Source organism: Zingiber officinale, chromosome 3B (genome assembly GCF_018446385.1).
Source record: "Zingiber officinale cultivar Zhangliang chromosome 3B, Zo_v1.1, whole genome shotgun sequence".
Taxonomy (NCBI): domain Eukaryota; kingdom Viridiplantae; phylum Streptophyta; class Magnoliopsida; order Zingiberales; family Zingiberaceae; genus Zingiber; species Zingiber officinale.
The window spans coordinates 119,681,422-119,697,019 of record NC_055991.1 but is presented as its reverse complement, the minus strand read 5'-3'; the positions used below and the strand labels follow the sequence as shown (position 1 = coordinate 119,697,019).

Below are 15,598 nucleotides of genomic sequence, written 5' to 3'. Positions count from 1 at the left end.
TGATCAAAGGGGGAGAGATAGGAACAAGTTTAGGGAGAGTTAAAAAATTTTAAAAAAATTCTTAGTGTTGCAAATTCTATTATTGAAAATCTTTATGCTTAAACTATTAGTTTAGTAATTTCTATAAATTACTGTTTGTCTATTTTTTTCCCTAACTTGAACTTGGGTTGGTGCACATCAAAAATGGGGAGATTGTTGGACCCCGTGGTTATTTTGATGTGATCAACCAAGTTAGGTTAGGTCCTATTTGTTATTTGATCCCTGTGTCTAAGTGTGCAGGAGCGCAGGAAGTCGAGCGGAAGACGCAGCTAGTGAGAAGGACGGCACGGGAAGAGAGCCGACGGTCTCAGTGCGTCCAAAGGACGAGAGAGCTGCAGAAGAGTACACCGGTGGACGAGAAGAACGTGCGCGATGTTCGAGGGACGAGAAGCCAGAACGGAAGCTTGCTCGAGGAGAAACCCAGAAATTGGGTTCGGGTGAACCCTATTTCGGTTGGCCACAATCACCCAAACATTCAGAGCCTCGAAAGAAGAAAACAAGTCAAAAGGAGCTGGAAAAGCTAGTTGGAGGCGCCTTCAACGAAGTACTGAAGGTGCCTACGCTGCCTGCAGGCTTGGAGGCGCCTTCATTGCCTTGAAGGCGCCTTCAAGGCCATTAGAGGCTCCTTCGACCTGGCCAAAGTGGTCGTTTGTAATCAGATAGAGTTATATCCAGTCAAATCCCTTGGAGGCGCCCTCAACCCCCTTGGAGATGCCCTCAACACTCGAGATAGAGTTTCCAGGAGCTATATAAAGGTCTCTGGACCTAGGAATTAATCAATCAACTCTGTATTAAGTTCCTAGAAACTTCTGAGCATTCTTAGTGTGTAAAAAAGACTTCTCCGCCTACAGTGAAGGAGACATTCTAGTAGAGCTGTTAGACTGCTTTGGATTAACAACCCCTGGATTGTAACCAAGTTAAATTTCCTATCTCTTTTTTATTACTACTATTTTATCTTTTATTATTGCTATTATTTTTTGAGTTGAAAAGTCTTGAGGAGGGTATTCTTTATTTGCAGGCAATTCACCCCTCCCCTCTTGCCTGCCCTGCTGCACCAACACTAAAGTCTCGTCTAACTTGAACTTTAATTTAGACTTAGCACTTTTCAGCAAAAAAAATTAAACGGTTGAATTTCTTTAAGAGACTTTGTTTAGAAGTGATTGATGATCCAATAACCAAGAAGGTCTAGTGCCTCGCCACAGTCTGGAAGCCAATTAACGAAATAAATTGTTTAATTGACTAACTGATAAAGCATTAAATTGAAATTGAAATTAGATAATTTTTTAAAATAGTTACTCAATTTTTTAAAATCCTCAAATTTTTCTCTGCAAATTTGTTTAACTTAGAAAAATCTCTCATCTGTTTAACTTAAAGTTTTTGAGTTATTATATAAACTTTGCCTTACCAAAATTTATTTTATAAGGTGCACAATTTTTTTAAGAAAAAAAAACTTAGAAAATTTTTTTGCTTGAAATTTTTTTTACTTAGAAAATTTTTGCTGCAACACTTAAAAACTTCAAAACTACTGCAAAATTTTTTTGAATTACCCTTAGATTTTTATAGAACCTCATTTTTTATGTGATCAAAGGGGAAGAAGAAAAAGATTAAGTCTAGGGGGGAGGTAGCTTAAAAATCAAATTTCTAGCTTCCTACTTTTTGTACTTTATTGTAAAATTTATTTTTGCTTTAACTTTATTTGTTTACTCTACCTTAACTTGGGTTGCTCACATCAAAAATGGGGAGATTGTTGGAATCCCAAGGTTGTTTTGATGTGATCAAATAAGTTAAATTAAGTCCTGTTGTGTTTAACCCTATGTCTAAATGTGTAGGAACTTAGAAGCACAGAAAGTCGAGTAAAAGACACAACTAGCGAGAAGGACGGCATGGGAGAGAGCTGACGGGCTCGATGCGTCTGAGGGACGAAGTGTTGCGGAAGAGTACACCGGCGGATGAGAAGGGAGCGTGCGATGTTTCCGAGGGATGAGAAGCTAGAGCGGAATACTGCTCGGGAAGCAAAAGACGCATCTAGCGAGAAGGTAGGTACTGGAGAAAGCCGACGGGCTCGGTGCGTCCAAGGGACGAAGCTGCGGAAGAGTACGCTGGTGGACGAGAAGGAAGCATGCGACGATTCCAAGGTACGAGAAGCCGAAGCGGAAGCTTGCTTAAGGAGAAGGCCGAAATTGGGTTCGGGTGAGCCTTATTTTGATTGGCTGAAATCACCCAAGCGAGCGGAGCCGGAGCGGAAGACCCGGACCGAGGCAAGCAGCACTGGAGCAAAGAACCCGGATCCATTCCGAGCGCTCGGACCGGTCCGGGTGCCCGGAGCGATTCTGAGTGCCTAGAACCTCTTTTTATCTACGGTCGACGTGGATGTTGACCGTTGCAAAGATGATAAAATTTTATCCCCTTCTAGGTGCCTGGAATCCTTCCAGGCGCCCCGACCAAGGTTATAAATACAGCCTTGGTCCAGAAGCTTGACAACAACAAGAATTATTGAGCAACACTTGTATACGCTTTCCACTTTTTTTAGCTTCTTCATTTTTGTACGTAAATTGCTGTAAAGAGACTTCTCCGTCTGAATGAGAAAGTAGTGTTATTCATTTCCTTAGATTAACAACCTCCCCGATTGTAACCAAGTAAAAATTCCAGAGTCTCTTTCTTTTCTGTTCATTTAATTATTTTTTACAAGTATTCGCTCGCTATTTAAATTAATTGTCCAAGAAGGATTTCTTTTGTAATTTGTGCAGGTTTATTCAACCTCCCCCCCAACCTTCTAACCGGCCAACTAGGGTCCAACACAAGTGAACACTAACGGTAAAAGAGTAAGTAGAGATTATACCAAGGTAAGTCCTGTGCAGGCTAAGAAAGGAAGGCTACTGCCACATTCCTAGACTATAGCCGGGGCACTGGTTCTCTACTAGGTCTTTTACAGGTGTGTGTGTATATAAACCAATATCTTAACGAACATGTTCGCGAGTTCATAAACCAAATACTATTAAGCTCGATTTGAACTCGATAATATTTTCAAGCTAGAAATCAGACTCGAGCTTGGTTCGTTAACTTAATCGAATGAACTTTTTTCGAATCAAGATCCGAATAGCTCGCAAGCAGTTTGACTCGTTTATACCCATGCAAATAACGCCCACTCAAGGCCCCTCTATTGCCTACCAAGGCTTTGTGAAAGGGAAGTAAATGATGATACTAAGCGACCTTTTAGAAGGGAGAATTTTATTTACTATGAGAATAAATCTCAAAAGATTCAAACCTGCTCCTGTACTATAAATTTACCATTTAAGTATCAACTCACTTACACCCACCATGGAGGCTGAAATAGAAGAGACATGGCTAATGGATCTGGTCCCTGCATTTACTCACTAGTGCAATACTTTTTTTCCTCCCTTCCACGCCGTGTTTTTTTTTGGAAAATTAATAATATAAGTTATGGCAATTATATAATTATTAAAAATAGAAAATGGCCATGAAATTCATTTATCCAACCTATTTTGATGGAATTTTACTTTCAAAGTAATTAAGGGTGCGTTTGGTATGCGCATTTTTCATTTTCATTTTCTGAAAATGTGCGTTTTCTAAAAAATGATGTTTGATTTACGTTTTTCGTACTTGTTTCCTAAAAAAATAACTAGCATTTTCTAGAAAAATAAAGAATGACAAAAAATCATTTTCTGTTTTCTAAAAATCATGTATTTTTCAGAAAATGAAAATGAAAAATACACATACCAAACTCATCCTAAATAATTCCGGAATCTAAATAGGATAATTGTTTCTATTTTAAAATATCTCGAAGACTTAGGAAGTAAAAAAATAGTATGTTGTATTGCACGGGTAGAGATTTCTCGATTTTGAAACAACTGGAAGATTTGGGCAGTAAAAAAAGTTATATGCTATAATTTCAGGATTGGATCACTTTTTTTGTATTCCTTGGGCGTTAAGCTATTCATTTTGCTCTTTTAAAAATTCAATTCTTTTGTCCAAGAAAGAAAAAGTTTGATTCATTTTCTTGACTTCTCAGGAAGTCAAGAAGGATGTAAAGGCTCGAAAGGGTGAACCTGGAACTGCCGAGTCTTCATGCACCCCGTTTGATCAGTCAAGACTTCTCGAAGGTACACCCTTTCCATTACACCAATGTCCACTTATCCCGGGACATTGTAGCAGTGATTACGAATGCCCGTGAAATTCGAACAACCAGTAATACTGGAGTGTCATAACAAGACTGACCTGTGCTTTTCGAATTTATCTAGTGGCTAGTCTGCAAAGGTCTGAGCTGTGTATAAATCCACAGCTACACAACAAAAGAGTTTATAATATAGGAAACGACTCCTAAACACTGCTTCATGATACAACCACAAAGCCTTCCTAAGAACAACAAATTAATTAATCAGATGATTTCAGTCCCATAATCCAACCCTAAAAATAGTTAAAGCACAAAATGATAAGTTATTTCATTGCACAGTAAATCTTGTGGAATATAATCTTTTTCAGGTGCATTTCCAACTCGGTCTGAAGCTCAACTGCCCCTCGGCAACATGTTCGAAATCGAAGGAATCCCTTGCGCCCTCATTTCCTCTTGAGCCCGTTTCATTTCCTCTGGATCTGAAGGAGAAAGCGAACGGATTGAAAAAGACAGTACGAATGCTACATTTTACATAGAGAAGAGGAAGACAGCGGAACATATACCAAGCATAATGCATTTGCAAACTAAGATGATGCTACCGGTACTTGTACCATTTACATACAGATATAGGCCGAAGCAATATTGGACGCACTATTCGGTCCACAAATTTGAAAAGGCGATGGAACATAGAGATACAGGGTGAACTGCTGAATAAAAACAAACAAACACCCCTATCTGATGAACCGAAACACAGAGACACAGAAACAGAAAAGTGATCAGGTATCGTAACACGCATTTATAAACAAAGATGATGCCGCTGCTACTCGTACAGTTTACATGGAGATTGAGGGGGGCAAAGTAACAGATGAAGACATTATTCGAGAGTGGGAAATACAAAAGGACCATAATAAATCACCATTAGATCGACAAATTCAAAAGGATGATGGAGCATGTAACACATAGCATAGGAATAGCAATTGAAACTGAAGCACAGTGCCCTTGTAGAGCATGAACACCTTTTGGAAGTCGAATTCAAAGCTAGAGTGGATCACAAGGGCATATTTTTTTACAGTCATTCTCAATCATTAAACTCTGCTCAAATGTGCATTAGTAGATATGAATTGATCACACTATATTAACACTTAATCATACTGTTACCAAAGGAAATCTAAAGTCTCATTTCTTTGTAAAATAAAATACATAACTGCTAGAGTGCACTTTGCATAGAAACATAGAAACATAGAAACATAGCATGAAGTAGTGAATGAACATGATATGGAGACAATTTGTTATATAATTATCTCTAGTTATCTGATTTCTTTCAAAAGTTCATTTGTATAGATGCTGCCTAAATAACAGATATTGCTCAGTTATGTATATGTGCAGCATTTGTGATGTTCATGTAGAAGCATGGTGAAGCGAACAAATACCATTTAGATTTGGATTGGAACAGCTTTAGTTTAGAATACACTAGCTTTCTTATGTAGATGTGTTGTTCAAATTGCATATGATGAATACTTTATCAAACTTACCAATACTATCCATCAATTTTGGCATGACAAATATCACCAAAAGCGTGAAACCCAACATTAAACCCATTGGACTTTTCACTACTGACCAAATGGAAAACGGTTCCCTTATCTGTAAACAAGCATCAAAAAATCAATAACATTTTGTAAAACTAGTATTCGTGATCACAAGTAGCTTAAAAATTCTCACCTCATAGTAATGCTCCTCTCTTAGTGGCTCGAGGATCAGCTCATTAAGAACTCTGCGATTCTCTGTGAGTGCTGCATGGATGTTACCAGGGTTTCTAGCACTGATATCAACACGAACCTGCGAATACATGCATGTGTTTTGATAAAGAGGAAGCAAGCCCATGGTTTCTTCGTGTTTGAACATGTAATAGGAGAGAAGAAATATTACCGGGGAAAAGAAATAACCTAGTGCAGCTACTTCAATCAGATGTGTTCCAGCTGGCACATTGTGACTTTGAGCATATAAGTTAAGATCATAACTATGATGCATTCACTTATATAACCAAAATGCCAAAAGGAAACATTTCCAAAAATAAAAAGATGTATCCTTCTACCTTTTCAAGGACACTGCAAAAGTATGTTTAACCATGAACCTACAGCAAAAACTAACAGCAAAATTTGAGGCTAACAGAAGAAGGTATATAATTGCCCAAGAGGATACAATGAGAAATAACCATCTGCTCTTGTAAAAGTGATGCTTTGACCACCATTAAGTATGACTTTGGCATTTGTAAGCTTTGGCAAAAGACCAAACTCTTTGGGAGTTTTACCTAACAAAAAAAAAAAGAGGCAACAATCAAAATCTTTAGCAAAGTCCAAAAAGAAAAACATCAATTAGGACACCAGGAGATGCAAAACCAGTTTTAGCAAATCATTTGCTGCATGCTCAGATGAAAGCCATATCCTATATTCATACAAATAGCAACAATAAGCAGAAGTTGTAGATCAGTACATCACAATTATTTGTTTGGACCATGCCATGAGATAGAATTGGAAATCAAACACAAGATCTACTATATATGTGAGATCCCTGACGGCATGGTGAAACAATGTTGTTATATCATTATCATTGTGGAAGCAAAGAGGAAACAAGAGACAAGAATAAATATATAACTAAATCATAATAGAATTAACAAACAACTTTAACACTGATCACTTGTTGCAAACCCAAACAAAATAAACTAATCAAAACTCTGTTCAACGTGTTAGTCAACCTCCACAGTAAAACTCGAGGTCCTGAGCTACTACTCCCACATAGGATTCACAGTGGCTTAGATTGTGCATATGTACCCTGAAGTGCTCTCTAACAAAATGAAAGGAATTATCAATTGTATGCTACCATATGTTTCCTTAGCATGATAAAGCATAGCTAGTGTTTCAACAAGTACTATTTTAAAAAACCTTTTAAGTCAATACAATTGGACAACAGATGATAAAACTTTGCTGGCTTTCATAATCTTATCTCTTCAAATTTTAAAACACTCAAAAACTATTATACACATGGCACTTGGAAAAATTGCTGCATCAACTTTTAAGAAACCCCAAAAAAAGGTCTATGGAACATACATTTGGCATATCGGTGCCAAGATTTAATGGAAGAATTTTAGTTCACAGATAAGTACAAGCATAACATAATGTTAGTATGTAGTCGGCAGCATTTCATAGTGTACTAAAGCTTTCCCATTGTGTTATAAAGTAATAAAGTTCAACGAATTCCATGATTGTCGAGAGTGAATTCACAATAGTATATATGGGAGTTTGTTCAACCTAGGGGTGAGCGTAGACTTAGCTGTGAGATTGTACCAAAAAGAGGTATAAGCTACGTGGCAACTTGGGTGTGAACTAATTCCAACTGAGATGAGTCGGCCAGGCCGGAATGAGATCAGATCAATCAATGTGTGGCTAGATTGGCAGAAGTGGTCTAGCTCAGACAAAGTGAAACTAACTCAACCCAGGTGAACCTGACTCAGCGGTGGTGATCCAAATTCTTGGCGTGGATTATGAAGACCCAGATTGAATGCAAAAGTTATCTTCTCAGAATTGCCGAGAAATAGTGTATTGGCTCTCTTGTGGTTACTTCACACCCTTCTACTCTACTTGGCCCGTTTTATAGCTTCAGGGATGGTGGCCATCCTTTCCTAGTACATGTGGTCTTCTCCTAGACAGCACTCCTCAAAGTCCTTTCTCAAGCCAACAAGCTTCTCGACATGATAGGTTGCCATTGATCTCCCTTGACCACTCGGATTCAGATCACATCCTTCCACTCTTTGCCATGCAACTTTTTAATCATACATCAATCAAGTTATGTGGGGGAAAATTGCTGTATCAATAGTGATCATATATTCGTCTTAAAATATTTGCATAAGGTTTCTACATATGAATTTCATGATGTTAAAATGCTGAAATACAACAGAAACTCATACTGAAGCTCTAATATACTTCGAGGAGTCAAGGACCGCCTAGATTCAATACTATTTCATTCACACACCAACGTTTAGGAGGAAAGCTTACGACCATATCAAACCTACTGATACCAAACTTTAACCCCGTAGAAAAGTCTAGTGACAAGGTCATCGAACAAAAAATAGAATAGAATCAAGTTTCATATTAAAGATCCCAACATCCAGTTTCATAATCACCAAATCAAATTACAGTAATTTGTCTTCGCTCTGGATTGCTCCAAAGTCCAAAGACCTAATCAAAGAGAATGAAGGAAATCACTAACCTCCCAGTTTCACCCGTCCCGCAATCCTGTACCCGTCGTCGGAGCTGAGAATTGAACGATAGCAAAATCAATTGAGGAAATTTCCAGATAGGGTTCGGTTAAAGCAATTAAAATCGATTGAGAAGGGCACCTAGCGCCGTCAGCGAGGGCCAAAGCGAGGAGATGCGAATAAAATAGAACTAAAACAAGGATCGCCACCGGTGAACCGACGAAACCTGCCGCCATTGCCGCCGCTGATCTCATCGCCTCCGGAGACGAGGATCTCGCTTTATCGTCGCGATATTTGCACAAACCCCCACGTAAAGTCCAAATTCCCATAATGACTGGTAGCCAGTCATAGAATTCCTGCACAACGATTCGGTACCCAATTCCAGACCTGTTTTCTCATTGGATGTAGCCGTTGATTTCACCATGGAGGCCACATAAACGTAGGTAGTCCATTGATCAAATACTTCTTAAATACAGAAGCAACTATATAAATCCATCTGTAATATGACGCGTGTCACACAAACACACGTAGCGGATATCTATAGGTCATGAATAACAAATGTTTCGAAGTAGCAAGCAGCTAATCTTATGAAGACATTGCTTAACTCTTCCTGTTCGTATAAATGAATCGTCTGCTCCTCCTCGTTCGACGAACCGCCACTGTAGCCGATTCCGTCTCCGAGTCGACTAGCTCCTCTTCCGCCCTTGTTCCATTTTATCTGAATCATTACACACGATTATCACTATTGATCTTATTTTCTCTTTTTTCTTTATTTAGTTTCTTTCTTTCCATTTTATCATAATTTTATTTAAATTATATTATAATTTAGTAGCTGTTAATTTGATTGACTCAGTGAGTCCGGCACGGAGTCGAGTCGAGTCGCCTCCGTCCGATCCATGAGGTTCATCTCTCCGTTGCGCCGCACGAATCAGCGCGCAGATCCACCTACAATGGCTTCCAACTCCACCCTCCGCCTCCCGCCGCCTTGCCCTCATCTCGCCGCTTACATCGCAGGCGGCGGCGGTTCAGAGCTCCGATCGCTCCACCGCATCCTCCGCCGGCGGCCTCCGCTCGGGCGGCCCGAGGTTTGCCGCGACCCAGGGGAGGTGCCTCGCTGCGGCGCCTGCCGCGGCGGGGGCGCCCGGTTGTACGTTTGCGTGGCCTGCGCCGCCGTATCCTGCATCCGCCATGCGGCCGAACATGCGGCGATGCGCCCGGGGCACGAGATCGGCGTCGACGTAGACCGGGTGGAGCTGTTCTGCTCCGCGTGCAGCGATCAGGTGTACGATCCCGATTTCGACGCCGCCGTCGTGATCGCGCTCACCGCGCCCGCCGCCTGCTGGGCCCCGCAGACGCAGACGGGCAGACGCACGAAGCGGCCTCGCAGGGTGGAATATCGCCGCTGGGCCCTCAATACGGGCGAGCGTGCGGTGATCGGGCGGAGATCTAACCCTTTGCTCGTCCGGGAGGGCAATGCCTCCTCTTGTTCCACCGCCACCACAGTGAATTCGACGGCTAACGCCGCCACCACTTCCTGCACTACCTCTTCCGCGCCGTTGCCTTGGGGATTGAGGGGTTTGAACAATCTGGGCAATACCTGCTTCATGAACTCTGTTCTGCAAGCGCTGCTACACACGCCATTGCTGACTAATTATTTCTTGAGCAATCGGCACAATCACCTCGTCTGTCAGCGGAAGGTCAGGAAGAAAGCTCCCACCAAGGAGAGGAGCAACGGTTGGGATGCAACTGCCGGTTTGCAAATCTGTTTGGCCTGTGATTTGGACGCGATGTACTCGGCTGTCTTCTCCGGCGATAGGAAGCCTTACAGTCCTGCCAAATTCCTTTACAAGTTCGTCTGTTCCCCCCTTCAAAAGATCTGATTTTTCATTATGCAAGCTGATAATTTTTGCCACTCTGGATGAAAGCAGTCCGCAATTCTCTAAATCGATGGATGGCTAATGCCTTTACTAAGACAAAACTATGAATCACTTTTGTTGCTTGTTTTGCTTGGAAGATATAGAGAAAAGAGCAAACAGGAATTGGATTTTTGCTCTAGACATGATATTGTTTTTCTAACCTCTTTTTCTCTAATTGAAGTTTATTTATGTTCATCTAACTGACATTTGCCAAGGAAGAGCAGAAAAGATGCCAACTTGTAAAGAAAAATTTAGAATTGGCTTCTATTGAAAGCCATGCTAGCACAATATCTAATTAGTGATAATCAATGTTTTTGATGGCTTGTTTCTTAAATGGATATATTGTCCATATTCATTTATTTTATTGGAATATCTCTGGTAACTTAATATGCCTTGTTTTCAAGCAACAAGTAACTTTTTTTTCACGTCTCAGCTGGTGGCGATATGCATCGAACCTTGCAAATTATCAGCAGCATGATGCACATGAATTTTTCATTTGTATGCTTGATGGAATCCATGAAAAGGAGCAGGAGCCATGCAAACCTTCCACCCATTGTAAGATTCATCTCTTGGCAACTACAGCATTCACTCTCAGCCATGTTTTATATTGTTCTCATTTTTCCTCCATATCTATTTCAGTTTAAATGTGATCACTGAACATAGTTAGAGAAACTCATGGCTAGAGTTTCCAAAAGATTTGCCCTTGGTAAAATCTTTGAGTGTCCTTTGTATCTGCTGTTGTCTATTTGTTCTTTGTTACTGATGATGATCTTTTGTTCATCAAATTTGCTGACTAATAGCAAAGATGTTATATTTTTTGTTTTTTTTATGATTATTGTCAATTCTCTGAAATGCTACAAAATTCCATTTAATTGGAAAGCATGTACCTTATAATAAACCCATTCTATGTAAATCACCAAACTTATTATTGATTTATTACTAGTGATAATAGAAGATTTCAGTATCGACATAATGGTAGTTGATCACAAAATCTGCTATTTCATTGAGATAAAATTGTTTAATAGCAAAAGAAGAATATCTACCATGTGATGCAGTTTCTGTTGCCATCTGCAAAATACTTTCTTTGTTTTTATACTTCAACTTCGAACCTCAGAGCTCTCAGCTTAGCTTTTTACATCTATAGTCAACTATATGTTACAGGCATAGGCTTTGACAATATAATGAAAATGGTTGTACAGTGACTGCATCACAGTCGACTGAACAATGCCAGAGGTTGCCACTGCAAGCAAGCATTTAGGGATATCGGCTTTGATAATTAGATGAAAACATGATATCCCTCCCCTGTGCCTAGTTATCATTCACCTGAAAGTTTTTGTAAGATACAGGAATCGTGATTTCATTTTTGTTGATTATTTGTGGTCACCAATTCTCAAACAATATGGGTGGAAGTTATATCTTTGTAATTGTGCATCTTGTAATTGGCTCACTCTTGATTTTCATCATCATTTCTAGGTTGCATTTCCAAAATTGATATTTTTTTAGGGTTTAAGAGGAAAATGAATACTCACTGGTGAAGCACTCACACGAAAATGATAATTTCCTTATAACTTGATGCACATATGATTTGTAAGTTGTTAATCAGTTTGTCCATTGTTATAGTATTTGTTCTTGTATGTATCAGAGCTCTTCATTTTTTTATAAAGAAGCTACTTAGTTGTGGCTAATACTCAATAAATAGTGTTTTTTCTGTTATTTACTTTGCGGTATGTACAGCCTGATACATTGTTTTCTTCTTGTTGGTTATCTGATATCATTGTGATAAAGATTTAAACTTATATAACGCCATTGTATCATGCAATTAAGTCTTACAAATGTTTGTATAAATAAATTTCTTTCCATAATCTAATGGTGGGTTTTCTACTTTTGCTTTCTTCCCTGTTTGTACAGTGAGCAGTGGAGAATGTTGCATTGCTCATAGGGTTTTTTCGGGTACCTTGAGATCAGATGTCACTTGCACCATTTGTGGGTTTACATCGACAACATATGATCCTTGTGTCGACATCTCCTTGGACTTGGACTCTAAGCAGAATTCTATTAAGACAAATGGCCCCAAACACCATATCAATGGCGACTTTATAAAGTCAACAATAGTCCAAAAATCTGGAACTTCTACCATCATGGAATGTCTGGATCGCTTCACGAGGCCAGAAAAATTGGGTGCTGACCAGAAACTCTTCTGCCAACAGTGTCAGGTGAGGCAGGAATCCTTAAAACAGATGTCGATAAGCAAGATTCCACTGGTAACTTGCTTCCACATCAAGCGTTTCGAGCATTCGTTGACGAGGAAAACATCGCGGAAGGTGGATCAATATCTGGACTTCCCATTTTCCCTTGACCTGGCCCCGTATCTTTCATCCTCCATTCTCAGCGCCAGATATGGCAACCGGGTGCTGGCTTCTGAGGATTACGACTCAGATTCAGATGCATCAGTCGAGTCAGTGTCAAACTTGGAGCTGTTTGCAGTGGTCACACACAGTGGTAACTTAGATGCTGGCCATTACCTGACATACCTTCGTCTCAACGGCCAATGGTACCGGTGCGACGATGCATGGATCACTCATGTCAAGGAGAGCATGGTGAGATCTTCTCAGGCATACATGCTGTTCTATGTACAGAAAATTCTTTACTACAAAGCGAGTGAGAATTTGGTCAGCTCTTGAAGTGTTTGTCGATAGCAAGCTCCAGTTTTGACACAGGGAAAGCCTACTTACGAACAGCTGATTGCAGGCTCAAGTCTCTTTCTCTTGAAAGTCTCCTACAGGCAACCTTGATACAAGATAAAGAAATTGGTTGATAACGGAGTGTATTTTTTCTGACCCCAATGAGTTGTCAGTTTTTGGTACAACTTAACAGCCATAATAGATGTGTACTTCGGATCTTCCACACCTTCAGGATTGGAGAGAGCCCTGCTTAGTATTTGCTCACCCGTTGCTTCAAATCATTAAAATGCTCGAAGGTTGTTTTTTCATTAATGGACTCATCTTATTGCTACTAATGACTAACTTTTCAGAGGCATCCTAATCTGTAGTGGTTTTGAAGGATCATGTGTGTTGGGATGACACTGCAAGCAAACTAAGGAACACGAGCTATTGGAAGTGAGGCATTATATGAGTAATGACACATTTATTAAATCGTTTGGTGTGGTTTAGTGTTCACTGTCGATACTATTGCCTTGCCACTTGAGAGTGTTTGTCATCATGTTTCGCTTTGTCAAAAGAACAATGTGATACATTTCTCGTCATGTGGTAGTGTAATTATAACACGATACCATTATTCACTATTATGATGTATTTTTTGTGATAGAACAACGAAGTTAAGAACGCAAGCCATGATCCCCTACAAAAGACCCCTTACCAACAACAAATAATAGGGCATGACCCAGATTGCGCTATGGCAAACACAAATGAGCAATACTTCGTTTTGCAAACTTCTAGTACTATGAAGCTTGCTTGCAAGCATGAAATCTAGAACACAAACCTTGTCGTCCATAAAGAGCACAGATATAAATAAGCAATACTCATGTTGGTAATGTTAATAGTACAAATATATGCATCAAAGACTATCACTAAAAAAGATCTAGGGGCAATTACAGCCCTTAAGAACAACAAAATTTAGAACACAAGCCATGATCTGATACGACAAACCAAGGATATAAATAAGGGATGATCATTTTGCTAAATGCTAGCGGTACAAAGTTCGAATGGATCGAACAGCTACAACAGCTATTTTCTGGCAACTTTAAGCTTCTCCTACAGTTGGCATCAAGGCTGGATCCAAGTACCTGAACGAGACATTAAAGTTGGCACACAAGTCAGTAAAGTACCATGAGTAGAAACTTATTGAGCTCTATCAAAAATAAAGAGACATAAAATATTAAATTGCTTCTAATATGCGTACAATGAATATCAACGTCAAAACGGGGACAAAATAGCATAAGCCCTGAGCATTTGGGTAAAGAAGATTCAGCTCAAAATAGCATAAGCCCTGAGCATTTGGGTAAAGAAGATTCAGCTCGGTAAGTTTGTTGATGTGATTTAATACTGTGTGCATTTAGTATTAGTTTATTTTGATCGGAATGGACCGTATGAATAATTATTTAGCTGATATTGAATAAGCAACACATTTTTGTGGCAAAACCATACAAAACAAAAGTAATAACAACAACAACAACAACAACAACCAAGACTTTTCCCACTAGGTGGGATCGGCTGTATGAATCTTTTTACGCCATTGAGCTCTATCTCCTATTATATCATCATCTATATTTAAATAAATTTTAACTTGTTTTATTGTTGCTAACCAAGTCTTTTTTGGTCTTCCTCTTCCTCGTTTGATATGCATGTTTATCATAGTTTCACATCGCCTAACTGGAGCATTTATTGGTCGTCTAAGTACATGTCCGTACATCTTAAACGTGTCTCTCGGAGTTTTTCCTCAATAGATGCAACTCCGACTTTCTCTCTAATGTTCTCATTTCTTATTTTGTCCATCTTCGTATGCCCACACATCCACCTTAACATCCTCATCTCTGCAACTCTCATCTTCTGCTCGTGTGCTCGAGTCATAGCCCAACATTCAGCTCCATATAACATAGCAGGTCTAACTGCGATTTTATAGAACTTACCTTTAAGTTTAAGAGGTACTTTACGATCACATAAAACACTCGACGCTCCCCTCCATTTCACCCATCCTGCTTGTATTCTATGTAAGACATCTCTCTCAATCCCTCCATCATTTTGTAAAAATGATCCTAAATATTTAAATCGCTCGGTTCCAGGCAACTCGTCCTCTCCTATCTTAACAATTGTTTCATTACTTCTAATATTGCTAAACTTAAATTCCATATATTCTGTCTTTAATCTACTAAGCTTAAAATCTTTCCCTTCTAGTGTTTCCCTCCAAGATTCTAGCTTAGCATTTACTCCTTCACGTGTCTCATCTACCAAAATAATATCATCTGCAAACATGTACCACGGTACTATGTCTTGAATGTGCGCAGTGAGTTCGTCCATAATTAGTGTAAAAAGATAGGAACTTAGGGCTGATCCCTGATGTAACCCTATCTTTATTGGAAATGCTTCAGTTACTCCACCTGAAGTCTTTACTTTGGTCGTTACATCCTCATACATATCCTTAATTAGTTCAATATATGTTACGCTAACACCTCTCTTTTCTAAAATTCGCCATATAATTTCTCTTGGGACTCTATCATACGCTTTTTCTAAGTCAATGAATACC

The 15,598-nt window shown here is 39.5% G+C and overlaps 3 protein-coding genes across 4 annotated transcripts in view; 1 reads left to right on the top strand and 2 right to left on the bottom strand.

Moving 5' to 3' along the window:
* Positions 1–4,257: 4,257 nt before the first annotated feature.
* LOC121967456 (ER membrane protein complex subunit 7 homolog) lies at positions 4,258–8,767 on the bottom strand. Its single transcript, XM_042517708.1, has 7 exons — positions 8,565–8,767; positions 8,435–8,478; positions 6,371–6,479; positions 6,098–6,161; positions 5,891–6,007; positions 5,704–5,812; positions 4,258–4,650 (listed from the first exon to the last, which is right to left on the bottom strand). The coding sequence occupies exons 1-7, from the start codon at positions 8,750–8,752 to the stop codon at positions 4,565–4,567; spliced, it is 717 nt and encodes a 238-aa protein (XP_042373642.1). The 5' UTR covers positions 8,753–8,767; the 3' UTR covers positions 4,258–4,564.
* Positions 8,768–9,076: 309 nt separating this feature from the next.
* LOC121967454 (ubiquitin C-terminal hydrolase 22-like) lies at positions 9,077–13,650 on the top strand. 2 transcript variants are annotated; one of them, XR_006107769.1, is made up of 4 exons: positions 9,077–10,272; positions 10,773–10,894; positions 12,248–13,316; positions 13,400–13,650. XR_006107769.1 is itself a non-coding variant. In XM_042517707.1 (3 exons), the coding sequence occupies exons 1-3, from the start codon at positions 9,320–9,322 to the stop codon at positions 13,018–13,020; spliced, it is 1,848 nt and encodes a 615-aa protein (XP_042373641.1). In that variant the 5' UTR covers positions 9,077–9,319; the 3' UTR covers positions 13,021–13,650. The 2 variants fall into 2 exon arrangements, 1 of the variants encoding a protein (XP_042373641.1); XM_042517707.1 differs by having other exon boundaries at positions 12,248–13,650.
* Positions 13,651–13,863: 213 nt separating this feature from the next.
* Positions 13,864–15,598, bottom strand: part of LOC121967453 (flowering time control protein FCA-like) — a 15,213-nt gene continuing 13,478 nt past the window's right edge. The window contains exon 19 of the mRNA XM_042517706.1: positions 13,864–14,141. Within this exon, the coding sequence (XP_042373640.1) occupies positions 14,122–14,141 (20 nt within the window). The 3' untranslated portion in view covers positions 13,864–14,121. The remainder of the gene's footprint in view (positions 14,142–15,598) is intronic.